This window comes from Hipposideros armiger, unplaced genomic scaffold, assembly GCF_001890085.2.
Source record: "Hipposideros armiger isolate ML-2016 unplaced genomic scaffold, ASM189008v1 scaffold_238, whole genome shotgun sequence".
In the NCBI taxonomy this organism is placed as follows: domain Eukaryota; kingdom Metazoa; phylum Chordata; class Mammalia; order Chiroptera; family Hipposideridae; genus Hipposideros; species Hipposideros armiger.
In genome coordinates, this window is record NW_017731588.1 from 1,695,551 (window position 1) to 1,708,821 (window position 13,271).

Consider the following 13,271-nt stretch of genomic DNA (forward strand, 5'->3'; position numbering starts at 1 on the left):
TGTTCTCATTTTCTACCATTCCTTTATTCTCCAATCCCACTGGGCTAGTTATCCTTTCTAAAATTTACTTTGCCTTTTCCTAACTCCATGCTGTTATTTAAGCTAGTATCTTGTCTATGTTACCTATCTGTGCATGGTTACTTTTTACCCATTCACAAATCTGATTACGTCCCCTCCCTTCAGATTCCTCTGATTCCCTTAGTTTTAGTACAGGAGAAAAACTATACATTCTAGAACACAAAGGCACGGGTTTGAATCGTGGCTTTGCCACTTACTTTATTTACTTCACTTTGTTTGCTGTCCTCACTAAGCATGTTTCCTACTCTAAAATGAGGAGAATACCTACCTACCTTACAAGATCTCAGTGAGTATTAAATGATAAATGCAAGTTAAATAATTCAAAATAAATAAATAATTAAGAAAACTTTAAAGCACTATGTAAATGATAGCTACCACAGTAAGTTACAACATATTTATTTTATGTTTCTTCCAGTTATTAGGATATTCTGCCTTGTATTATTCTTATTTGTATATGCTTTATCTTCTCAAGTAAACAATGAGCTCCTCAAGAAGGTTCATGTCTTAATCATTTTGTATCTTTTGTATCATTTTGTATATGGAAGTTACTGATAAACATTTACTGAGTAAATAAATTGATGGTGAGACATAATGAAAATTTAGTGTTTGATTTTTGTTTTTTGGTTTTCCAACATTGAAACCTTTGTGTAAATCTTAATGGGAAACAGATTTGTCTTTCCACAAGAGAAGCCAAAGATACCTAACGCTTCCCTTCCCCCTAGCCCTCCTTGCAGCTAAGGCCAAGGCAACATGATCTAGGCTTGGCCATTTGGATGCTCCCACCAGAACTACGACTCTTGATCAAAGAATGTAAAGACACAGGGACAGAGTAGAATTCATTTAAGATGGCAACCTGCAGTAGTGATGGAGGTTGTGGTTCCAGCAGTGTTATTCTCACCTAGACCACTCCTGTGTTGTGACTTTGGCTGTGATCTCTGGTTCTATTTTCTGAGCTTGATTAGCTTGCCTTCCCTTCAACTCTGAGGATTCCTTGATAACCTTTCAATATATTTATTTCCCCCTTCAGCTGGCAGAGTTGGTTTCTGTTGCTTGCAACTAAGAATCTTGGCATAACTTTTGGATAAGGATTTAGGGAGAAGGAGAGATCAGGGTTCTTTCACTTTTTTCTTTGTAAACTTCTGTATTTCTACTGCTGTTGTATTACTTCTGTCATTTTAAAATGTGCTTTTAAAATTGATCACCTAAAGCACAATTGGGTGAAAAGAAGTGGTAGAAAATAAAATTTGAAAATTAGGATGGGCTGGCCGAGTGGCTCAGTTGGTTAAGAGCGTGACCTCTGAGCAACAGGGTTGCTGGTTTGATTCCCACATGGGCCAGCGAGCTGCGCCCGAGCTGAGCTGCTGCTGAGCTGCCAATAGGTGGCAGGATGGCTCAGCTGGTGAGAGCACGGGCTCCTAACACCAAGGTTGCCAGTTCAATTCCCACATGGGATGGTGGGTTATGCCCACCTGCAACTAAGATTGAACACAGCACCTTGAGCGGAGTGGCTGCAAGCTGCCGATCGGTGGCTGGGTGGCAACTAGACTTGGAGCTGAGCTAGTTGTGCCCTCCACAACTAAGATTGTGGAGGACAGCAACTTGGCTGTTGCCCTTCCCCAATTCCCCAACACTGTTCCCCTTCCCCAATTCCCCACTAAAAATAAAAATAAAAAAAAGAAAATTAGGATAGAGCCAGGTTGTACAAGTCCTTAAATGTCATTTTGAAGATTCTGAATTTAGCTCAATAAGTATGGGAAATTTAAAAAACAGAACATTGATATAAGATCTGTGATTTTTAAAACACTATCATGTAAAGGATGAAACAGAACTCAGAGAAATTAGATTACCAGGAGGACAATTAGGAGGAGGCTATTGCCATGGTCCAGAGAAAAGATTAAGAAAAAATTTCAATTTGGAGACAGAAGAGAGGTTGTCAGTCGCAGATTGGGTTTTCTGGAAGCAGATGCTGAGACAGAGTTTGAGGTGCAAGATATTAACTAGGGGGAGGAAGCAGGATTGAATAGAGGGAAAAGCCAAACTGCAACGTAGATCTGACACAGACCCAGCCAATCTGGCAAGGAGCTCTGGAGTGAGTACTATTCATCAGAATTGTCCTGCCGTAGGTCAAAATGGCCAAACCTGTATACCTTGCTTTGCTCAGTCATCAGATGAGGACAGCCCCATGATAAGCATGACCTTGTGTAGGACTGTTCTCTGTAGCTAAGGCAGGCACAGAAATGAACTGAAGCAGCAAGAGGCTATCTGCTGGCTATACACCCTGTAGTGGACCAGCAAGTATTTCCTTGAAGGTAGGTCGCACACCTCCATGCCTGCCACAGAGAAAGTGATGAATTATGATATCTTGAACAAAAGCAATGGAATGGAAAGGAGGGAATGGATTCTACAGATATTGTATTTTGTATGTGGGGATGAAGAGGGAGTAAATAAAAGTTAACACTGAGGTCTTTACATTGATATAGTTTGATGGTAATTCTGTTTAACCAATAGTAAACAATAGAAGAGAGAGAACAGGTTTGGGGAGAAAGATATAGAGCTTATTTTGAACATGTTGACTCTAAAATCCCTGCATAATATTAAGGTAGAGATGATTTTCAAGAATCAATGCAAATGGCAGGGTCTGGAGGTCAGCAGCAAGGGCTATATTTAGTGAGTATACATACGAGGTCCGACAATTAAGTTCGCGAACTCATCCTAGAAAAAGTGCTACATACCTCATTGTTGAATATCACTATGATCACCTCCTTTGAAGTAATCCCCTTGGGAAGCTATGTACTAATGCCAGTGCCTAGTCCACCCTTCAAAGCAATTTTGGAACTCTTTTCTGGAATGGCCATCAGAGCTGTCGTTATATTACCCTTAATGTCCTGAATGTCATCAAAACGTCTTCCTTTCAACATTTCCTTTATCTTTAGGTAAAGAAAGAAGTGATTGGGGGTCAGATCAGGTGAGTAGGGAGGGTGTTCCAATACAGTTGTTTACTGGCTAAAACCCCTCACAGACAGTGCCATGTGAGCTGGTGCACTGTCGTGATGCAAGAACCATGAATTGTTGGTGAAAAGTTCAAGCCGTTTTCATCTAACTTTTTCACGCAGCCTTTTCAGCACTTCCAAATAGTAAATTTGGTTAATTGTTTGTCCAGTTGGTACAAATTCATAATGAATTATCCCTCTGATATCAAAAAAGGTTAGCAACATCGTTGCAACAAGTTCGCGAACTTAATTATCAGTATATATATTCTTATTTAATATGAATAATGCCTCTATGAGGTAAGTAGGTATTCTTTTTATTATACCCTTTTTGTATATTTTATCATAGCTTTTGTTTCTGAAGAAACATGAGACTTGAAGAAGTTAAAATGTCTGGCTCAAAGAAGTAAAACTCAAGTCTGTTTAATGACAAAACACATACTCTCAAAGACAAGATTATATTGGTTCCCCATGGAAATCACCGCAGAGAGATGGTATCTGAAGCCATGGAAGTTAGTAGGTCCCCCAGAAAGGGTATAGTTAAAAGGGGAACGAAAGAAGCCCCAAAATGGAATTCTAAGGAAGCTAACATTTCCAAGGTGAACCGAGTAAGATGACATAGTTGCCCTCTTACTTAGGAATTGAATGAGTGGCCAGAATGGTTTCTAAGAATTAGAAATATGGTATCTCAGATGTTGGGGTAAAAAGAATTCTAGTCCACAAAGTGAAATGTTGCAGATATCATGGAGGATGAAGGTTTCACAATTAGAGTTCATTGGTGATCTTTGAGCAGTTTATACAGAGGTCGGACTGCAGTGGGTTGAAGAGTGAGTGAGAGATGAGGAAGTAGAAGCAAAGCGTATAGGCTACTTTTACAGAAGTTTTGCAGAGGAAATAATAAGGCCTTATACACAAGTAAGGAATTTATTAATATCATTAATTGATTGATTAACAACTGCTTGCTCCCATATTACTTGGATTTACACTTCCACCATTTCTCTAATTATTTTTTCTACCTCTGTTATACCATTGTCCCATCCCAAGTGCGACACACCTGGAAGCATTGAATGTTGTTTGTTTTGGTTGTGGTTGACTTGTTTTATTTGGTTCTGTGTTTTGAATGCCTCAGGTGATTCTGTTTGTCTGGAGAATGGGCCATAGACCCCACAATTACCACCCTAACTCCACTGTCTCTTTTCCACAAAGACAGAGAAGCATTCATTTCTCAGACTAATTCAGCAAACCATGCGCGTTCTTAGGCTCTTAGAAGTACTCTGTCTATCTAGACTTCTCCTCTTTCCTTCCCCCAAACTCTTGGTGGACAGACATGGGAGAAGAAAAAGTCTGTCACTCCAAAACTTTTGGGATACAATGTCCCAGATGGGGAGCCTGTTTGGTTTTTCAGTGAGCTGAGATCTGCCCTTGCCAGACTCCCATCAGTCCAGCCTTTTCCAGAGGGGGCTGGAGAGTAATTAACACCGTCGTCCACCTTAATTAATACCGCCGTCCACCTGTGCACAGGAAGATGCCTACAGCCACACCAATGATGAGGAAACAGCCCACGAGGACACCCAGGACCAGCGAAGTGTAGGGGCGGCCTGTTTGACTCCCTGGAGAACATGCAGAGAGTTAGCCTGAAGAACATACCCCCAAGAAATCCCATGGTTTGAGATAAAACCCAACGGATTTCTGCCCCAAAGGAAGGGGGCTAGTTCACCAAGTGATTTAATCTGTGTGCACTCTGTTCCAAACCCCCAGCCCTAGGCCTCCTGTTGCTCAAGGTATCCATCCTTCAGGTCCATCCATTTGCATGGAACCTACCCAACCCACAGGTCCATCGCCAATCCCATCATACCTTTTGAATTGTTCGTGATGTGTTCCTGCACGTACTGCACACAGGTGTTCTGCAGGAATTCCTGCAGTTCGAACCGAGTACGATTGTAGGCGTTGAGCTGATTCAGAGTGTAGGTGACCAGTCTGGAGTGGGCCTGCGGCCCTGCCACCCATAAGGCCTTCTCTGGCTGGAAACTCACAAAGGAGCTTCCATTCACAGCCACTTCGAAGAAGACATGGGTTATAGAGCCCTCAGGGGGAAGCTCACAGCCCAAGAAGCAGCGAACGGTCAGAGGAACTGTGGACAGGGGATTCAGGGTCAGGAGTCTGTTTAGAGAGGGTGCCAGGTGTGGGGGATGTCCACCAGGGGGAATTTTCGAGGTTCAGGGTGTATAAGGGACAGGGCTTCCCAACAGGTTCTACCCTGAGGTCATGCCAGCAGGAAGAGGCCCTGACAGAGAGCCCATAAGTTAGGATACCCACTCCTCTCCAGCCTCGAACTCCCACCCAGCAATCAGCAAATGCTGGTGCCGATGAGGACGCACACTGGACTCCTGAGAGCCTCCCGCCCACAGAAGACCACACGGATCCACAAGATCTCTCTTGGAACCGGTCCCTTCCATAAGGACACGCCCCATTCCCCAGGCCCCGCCCAGGCCCTGCCCGCCTGTGAGATACTTACAAGCCACGCCCCGCTCCTGGTGCACCAGCTGCACCAGGCCTTGGAACTCCTGCAGGTAGACCCGCACTCTTTCTTCCGTGAGTGCCCAGCTTTGGGCATCCTGCAAGGGATGCAGCTGGAGGATCGTGATATTAGAGTCCTGGCTTTTCAGCACGTGTGTCGGAAGTCCCCCCAGCGACGCGTTGCCTTGGTGCAACACTTGGTGGGGGTCTGAGAAATAGGAGATCTGGAGCATTTGGAAGTTCCGTGGGCCTGGGGCAGAAGTCAGCGCGTTGGTCCCTGGCCAGCGTGGGACAGGTCGGCACGTAGCCAGAGATAATAACCTCCTACCCGGAGGCCCGCCGCCCACCTTCTCAGCCCTTCATAAACTATAAAGTGTCCTCCCGCCCTCCCTCCCATTTGATGCTCACGGTAACCCTGCCAGGAGGGCAGGACAGGGATTATTATCCTCATTTTACAGATGAGGAAACTGAGGCTGGAAGAAGAGAAGCCATATGCCTCAGAATAATCCAGTCAGTGGAAGAGCCCCTCCAATCTCCTTCCTCTCACCCCTTTCTCCCCCCATTTCCAGTTGGTTAATAAATCCTGGCCTACAATACAATACAAATTGTGTCTCCTGCCCTACTTCAGGCCTCATTGGTTCTCTTCTGGACTGGGGTAGTAACTTCTTTCCTCATGCCCCTGCCCTCATGTTTTCAGTGTCACCCCTTTTCTAATCTGACCTCCACCTGACCCAGAAATAAGATTATGTCCTTCTGCTTAAAATCCTGCAGTGACACACTCCCCTATCAATAATGATAGCAAATAGTTATTGTGCTTATTATGACCTGGGCACTGTACTTTGCTTACATCATTATCTTAATTGTGCCTTCTTCCCATTAACGTAAGGCAGTGGCTACTATAATTAACCCCAGTCCAAACGGGAAGCAGGCTAAAATGGTATAGGAGAGCCAAGGTGGTTTGAATGCAGACTGAATCCAGCACTCTTAGCCACCCAGCTATACTGCTTCCCCATGGGAAGCCTGTCCACAGAATCAAGTCCAAAGCCTTTAGCATAGCATTCAAGGCTGCTGGGGACTGGGCCCCCAGCTGCCTTTTTCAGCCTCTTTCCAGGGCTTAGATATATTAGACTCCTTGGAGTTCCTCATGCTACCGTTTGACTGACATGTAAATAGCATGTCAGGGTTGCCGTACCTCCTGGCAAACTTCAATTCATGCTTCAAGACCCAGCTCGGTTGTCCTCTCCTTGGAGTTTTCCCGAAGTCTCCTTCTCTTTACCCTCCCAGACACAGTGGATCTGTTTCAGTGGTCCCAGATTCTACAAAACTGTCTCCAAACCCACAGGCTACACTGAGCTCCTCTAGGCTATAGAATCATGTTTGGTTATCTCTGCCTCCTACACCCAGTAAGGGCCTGGCACAGAGTTGCAGCCCAGAGAATGTCTGAGGAGAAAATGAATCTGGGGTTGTAAAATCTCTGTGTGTGGGTGTGTCATGACCACGACTGCATTTGAGGAGTGCTCTGTATCTGCAGGTATGAATAAGTATATCTGTGTGGGTAACCCTAGACAAGGTTCTTCACTGCTGCGTGCCCCAGTCTCCTCCTCTGTGAAATGAAGATAATCGTATTACCTACCTTGTAGAGATTTTGTGGGGGTTAAATGAGTCCATACATGTATTAACCATAGTGAGCACTCATTGAATACTGGTTATTGTTTGCTCCCTCTCTCAGGGGGAGTTTGAAGCTATAGAGATTGTGGGAGAGGTGAGAGAAGGCCCCTGTGCAATTATTATACAGTGCAGGGCAGTAGCTCCCCTTCTGGGCTTAAATGGAACCACGGGAGGCAGCCTGGTCTCCCATGAGCTCTCCCACTGATGACAGTTCCTTTCCCCTAGCTTCACCTCACCTACTGCCCCCAGTTTCCTTCCACCTTCTCGAGTCTCCTTTTCTGTTTCACATATCTCAGCCCCAAATCTTCCCTCAGTTCTCCCAGTGTTTTCCCATTGCTTCCATCTGGCATCTCATCTCTGAGTATCTTCCCTAGAGTCACCCCATTCACCTTTACCCTCAGCTCTCCCTCTCCAGGCTTTATCCCATCTCTCCCCTCTCCAAGAGGCTGATTCCCTCGCCCTTTCTACCTGTCCCTTTTCCCATTTTCCCAGTCCTGTTTTCCCCCAGCAAGCGCCATCTCTCCCCTTCCCATGTGCCGAGCTATACTTCCTCACCTTGGCTTTGGGACACAAACCAGTCCCTAGGATCCTGCCTGCCCTATAGAGAGATCTAGCCAGCTGCAGACACAGACACTGGGATAAGCTCTCCTCGGGTCTTGCCCACGAACCCAGAGAGGCTGAGAATCTCCAGAACCCTCCTGAGGCAGATGTGCCCCTGACTCACCATCTGAGGCTTCTTGGCTACAAAGGGCCCTGCCTGGCAGGAGCAGTAGAAGCAGCAATGGCAGCAATGTTGTCATCATCCTGAGGCTGAAGTTCTTGAGCCCACCTGGGCTTTTGGCTCTGACAGGCTGAGGACTTCCACTGGCTGCAGCCTAGAGGAACCAGAAGTGAGGACTGCCTGGGAGGGGAAAAGGCTGAACAGAGGAGGCTGGAAGGAGGCCAGGGGATGGAAGGAGGAAGGGCGTCAGGCTAGTAAAGTGTTATTCTTACCCTGTCTCATTTCCTACTAGGGGGCTGGCCTCCCTTTTGCCCTCCCCTTGTCCCGCCCTGCCTCACACCCTCCTGCCCAGACCTGCCTTTTCCCTTTCCCCTGGGCAGCTTTCTGAGGGACAGAGAGCAGCGGAAAAGGGGGAGAAGGGCTGGGAGAGAAGTCCTGCCCTTCCTGAGTCAGGGGGTGGGGCATCTGTTTTCAAGTTAAAGCAGACTCTAGGGTGTAGGACCAGGTTACTAATGGGGAAACCAAGGTCCAAAGAAGTTCAGGGACTTGCCCAAAGTTTATGCATCATAGTGGTGACAGATGGGGAATTAGAATTCAGTTTTCCAACATGCTGGCTACATTTTATTAGAATTTTAAGGAAATAGTAATTATGCAATCAGGGATCGTGCTCTCAGAAATAGTCACAATATGAATATAGAGCAGCTCACTGCACCATCATTTGTAACAGGAGAGAATTATGACCAATCTAAATCTCAATAGAGGATTAGTTACTTAAAGCAATATTTTTCAAACTGAGGTCACAATCTTATTAGTGGACAATGAAACCAATTTAACAGGTCATGATTACTAGGTGTTTTTTGTTTTTTTAATGAGATAGAACAGAATAAAAATTTTCAAGTGTGTCACCCTTGGTAAAGTTAAGCATTACTTCATGAAATATTTGTTCGGTTGTATATGTGTTTTGGTTCTATGTGTATGTTTCTATGATGGGTTTTGGATAGCAGTATAAAATGCATTTCTTACTCTAGAAAGCAAGTAGAAAAATTAGAAAGTTACTGCCCTAAAGTATGATAATATATACTGTGGAATACTATGCAGTAGTTAATAAGAAACCTCCCCTGCCCAATCCCCGCTCTATTTTCATCATATTCCTTAGCACTACCTGAAGTTATTTGCATGTTTATTGTCTGAATGTCCTACAAGAATGTAAGTTCATGGGCATAGAGTCTGTCCATCTTGTTTGTTACTGTGCCTAGAATAGTGCACATAATAAACAATATCATAATAAATATCAGCTAATGGATGGTTTATAAAATATTTATGACATGCATAAATCTGCAAGAGTAAGTTGCAGAACATTATGTACCATTTAGAAACACTTATTTTTTATTTTTATTTTTTCCCAATGTGTAACATCACTCTTTACTATGAAAATCAACAGCAATCATGAGTGGGAAAAATAAACAGAACAACTGACCCTCAGGTAGCCAGGTAACTTTGGCTTCTCCGTCAGCCAGGCCTCCATCCCCAATCATGGGCATGGTCTTAGGCTGGTGTCACGAGCGTCTGCCAGGCTCACAGACCATGCTGCAGTCTTTCTGCAGGTCAGAGGGACTAACCCCCAAGAGACTCTCAGACCCTCAGGATCTACCTGGCACTGACTGAGGCCTCCACGGTAGCCGTGACTTCGAGTGAGAATTAGGGCAAACACACAGGTCTAGTGCCTTTCAGTGTGCTCATTTATTCAACCAGAAAATGCAGTGGGAAAAATCACCTCCTTAATGTCAATATCACAAAATAATCATAGCAATATGGCCATCAATATAGCAATAACAATATAGTAAAGTATTTTGATAATGAACCGGTCCCAGAGTCAATCAGATTCTGCTGTGCAGAGCGGTTGGTCCGGGAGGCTGGTCCAGCAGAGGTTCAATCTGAGTCTGATGGAGCAAGCAGTGTTTTGGAGCAGAGGAGCAGCGTGGTCACCTTTCAGTTGAGACCAGCTCTTTGAGCTGTCCAAGTCCTGGGTTCGTAAGGCCTTCAGTAGAGCCATATGATATCACCTTATTAGTCCTCACAGACTTGTTTCTTATCAGTCCATGCAGCTGCTGTATTGCCTATCTGGTGGTTGTTTACTTATCTTCATGGGAAATATCCATAGCACTCAGTGTCCAAGATGGAGTCACTCTTGCTCATATAAACACACACTGTTCAGGGGTGCTCTACGCAGTTTGAGAAAAGTGAAACAAAAAAGATGTAGATAAAGACTAAGATGACATCCGAGGGTTCTTTTTAGGGGATTTGTTTGAAGGCCTCCTCTGGGATCTGGCTGTTGGTTTTGAGCATAGTTAAGACCTAATCAGCTCTGATTTAGTTCTACTCTTTGTCCTGAACGCACTTCTGAGACAATTGGAGTTTCATCCCAGAGTGGGTGGAGATAACCTGCACTATTTCTTGCTGTTCCGCAGAGAGGCTGGGCATGGAGCTGGAGGTGGATGTGGGTACTGGAATGGAGAAGGCACTCTAGGTTTCTTTTGTCCTGGCATTTCCTACAATCAATTCATCATTCACGATGCACAGACTGGAATTGCTGCCAGAAGTCAAGATGAAGGTTCGGGTGAAGGCAATGGACAGACCCTTGAGACTTTTCTTCTACCCCATTGACAGAAAAACAGAGCATCGTTTTTGTCTGGACACATAGGTCTACCACATAGGAGTTAAGGTCATGCTGAGGTTTGGGCAATGCACTGAGGGAGTCAACGATGTCATGCTTTCTGTGCTTCAGCAGCTGAACCCACAGGTCACGATCCTTGACTTTCTTCATATTCCTGCTACCCCTGAAGTACTCACACAAGCTGCTTGGGGCTGGGTCCTTGGGGTTGAAGGGAATGGTCAGGGAGAAGCAGACCTCGTTGTGACAAGCACTGAGGAGACTCTTTCCATCTCCACAGTCATAGATCAAGTAATACTGAAGCAGGAATTGAAAGACTAGCTTCTTCAGGGTCTCAGATCCTCTATAGCTTGCCTTACAAGGTTTTATTATCTCTAGGTCTACAATGTCAATTACAATTGGTAGCGGTAACTCCTGGCCATCCAGGTGTAACTAATGGGGAAACATTTCCCAATGACATTTATGTAGGTGGACTGGTCTGGGAAGGTGCTGTGCAAGGGGTTCCCTTCCAGCCACAGCTCTTTGAGCTTCAGCCCTTTCATCCTTGTCCAACTCGCATACCGACTTCAGCTGGTTTTTGGAGAGGTTCAGCATCTTGACTGTGGGAGCCAATCTGTATGATGTCAGACAGGCCATTCAGCTGGCATGGTTTGTTTTTGTACAAGTTCAAAAGCAACAGCTCAGGGAAATTCTTTTTGATGATCTGCAGGGTGGCAGCCATGCAGTTTCTTTGATTTAGGATTATATCAATATCAGGGCCCACCAAGTCTGGGTCAAAGTGGAGCTTATGAAGGTCAAGAGCTTACTGGGAGACATCGTATCATTTGTTCATGGTCAGCTTTAGCTGCTCCGTTTCCTTTGACTCCAACTTATTCTGCACAGAGTAGGGTACGGCAGAAGTATTGACAAAGATAGCTATCTTTTGATTTGCGTTATCATGAATCTTACAGCTGACATCCTTCAATGCAGAGGCAGTACTGGCACCCTGGGCAAAGAACCGGGCCTGGTTGTTTGCATAGTGGAAATCCACTGGCGTGAAGGGGACACTGCAATGGTTCTGGATTGAATTCACTAGCCATATCTTGTCATACTTAATCTCATAAGGAATTGTGATCTTGAACCAGTCCTCCAGAGTTCCATCCTGTGTGTTTTCCATTTGTCTCTCTGGAGGAGTTCTATCGTGGTATTCATTACATCCTTTCACACTGCTATTGTTGGGGTGGAAGTTAGGAGAGGGTGCCATGTTGTGGCCTGAAGGCAGTGACCTGTCACCACTGTCCTCACAGGGTGTTTGTGAGGAGAATCTGTGGGTCTGGAGCTTGGGGTTTGTGTCAGGTCTGAGGAGGGCTATTGAGGAAGACGAGAGCAGGCTCTATACCCTTATCAAGGCCACATGAGTAAGATGGAGTCCCGTTTAGAAACATTTATGTGTCAACTACATACATGACAACTAAAAAACATTTCTTTATAGGAGTAAGTGAATCTGGAAGAATGTACAGGAAATATAGCAGTGGTTTAGATCTAGGGAGAGGCCTGCGACTATGGGTGTGTGTGTGTGTGTGTGTGTGTGTGTGTGTGTGTGTGTGTGTGTGTGTGTGTGTTAGGGGTGGCAATCTTTTTCACTCTATTTTGTGAAGGGCTTTATCACTCGATCTGTATTGTTTGAAAATTTTGCATCTGGAATGTGACCATATATCTCTTGTTGAATTAAAAATAGAAGTTTAAGTAATAAATTAGGTAAAAGAGGGTGACAGATCATTATAAGCTAATGTATTGACTTGAGATTTTGATAAGTGAATAAAGGAAGTATGGAACAATACATATAGTATAATTCCATCTATTTTTAGTTTAATATTTTTACTTCTGTCCAAGTAATACATATATAATTCCATTCTCACATTTAAAAAAATAACTTTCTGGGGGTGGCTGGGTGGCTCAGTTGGTTAGAGCACGTGCTCTGAACAAGGTTGCCAGTTCAATTTCCACATGAGTCAGTGAGCTGTGCCATCCATAACTAGATTGAAGACAATAACTTAGCTGAGCTGCCGCTGAGCGGCTGGTGGGTGGCTGGATGGCTCATTTGGTTAGAGTGCGTGCTCTTAACAACAAACAAGGTTGCTGGTTCGACTCCCATATGAGATGGTGGGCTGCGTTCCTCGCAACTAGATTGAAAATGGCAACGGGACTTGGAACTGAGCTGCGCCCTCCACATCTAGATTGAAGGACAACGAGTTGACTCGGAGCTGATGGGTCCTGGAAAAAACACACTGTTACCCAATAAAAATTAAGGAAAAAAAATAATTCTGTCTGTATCTGTGTAAGAGTATTTGTATATACTCGTACATAGGAAAAATTCATGGAAGGATATGGTCAATAGAGATTACCTCTGGGGAATGGGCTTAAATAAAGGGTTTAAGGGGGATTTTAACTCTTTATTTTATATGTCTTCCTCGGAGGGAGAGCTGATATCATAGTGGAACGGGGCAAACCCTAGACACATACCAGACTCCCATGCTCTCAACTGAATATATTCAAGAGTGTCCATACTCACCTCTTAGCTTGTTGCAAACCAGCCTAGAAATAACATCACAGTTTTTTTTTTCCAGCTCACTAAAATGGCCTTGTCAGC

At 44.6% G+C, this 13,271-nt stretch overlaps 2 protein-coding genes across 2 annotated transcripts; both read right to left on the reverse strand.

Annotated features, from left to right (window-relative positions):
* Positions 1-3,341: 3,341 nt before the first annotated feature.
* Positions 3,342-8,203, reverse strand: PROCR (protein C receptor). Its single transcript, XM_019655161.1, has 4 exons — positions 7,975-8,203; positions 5,581-5,832; positions 4,921-5,196; positions 3,342-4,675 (listed from the first exon to the last, which is right to left on the reverse strand). The coding sequence occupies exons 1-4, from the start codon at positions 8,051-8,053 to the stop codon at positions 4,560-4,562; spliced, it is 723 nt and encodes a 240-aa protein (XP_019510706.1). The 5' UTR covers positions 8,054-8,203; the 3' UTR covers positions 3,342-4,559.
* A 1,999-nt stretch (positions 8,204-10,202) lies between these two features.
* LOC109389566 (nuclear RNA export factor 2) lies at positions 10,203-11,855 on the reverse strand. Its single transcript, XM_019655175.1, is given in 5 exon segments — positions 10,203-10,829; positions 10,941-11,076; positions 11,079-11,184; positions 11,186-11,254; positions 11,256-11,855. Coding segments are annotated over 5 exon segments (1,149 nt in total). The 5' UTR covers positions 11,799-11,855; the 3' UTR covers positions 10,203-10,534.
* Between the last annotated feature and the right edge of the window lie 1,416 nt (positions 11,856-13,271).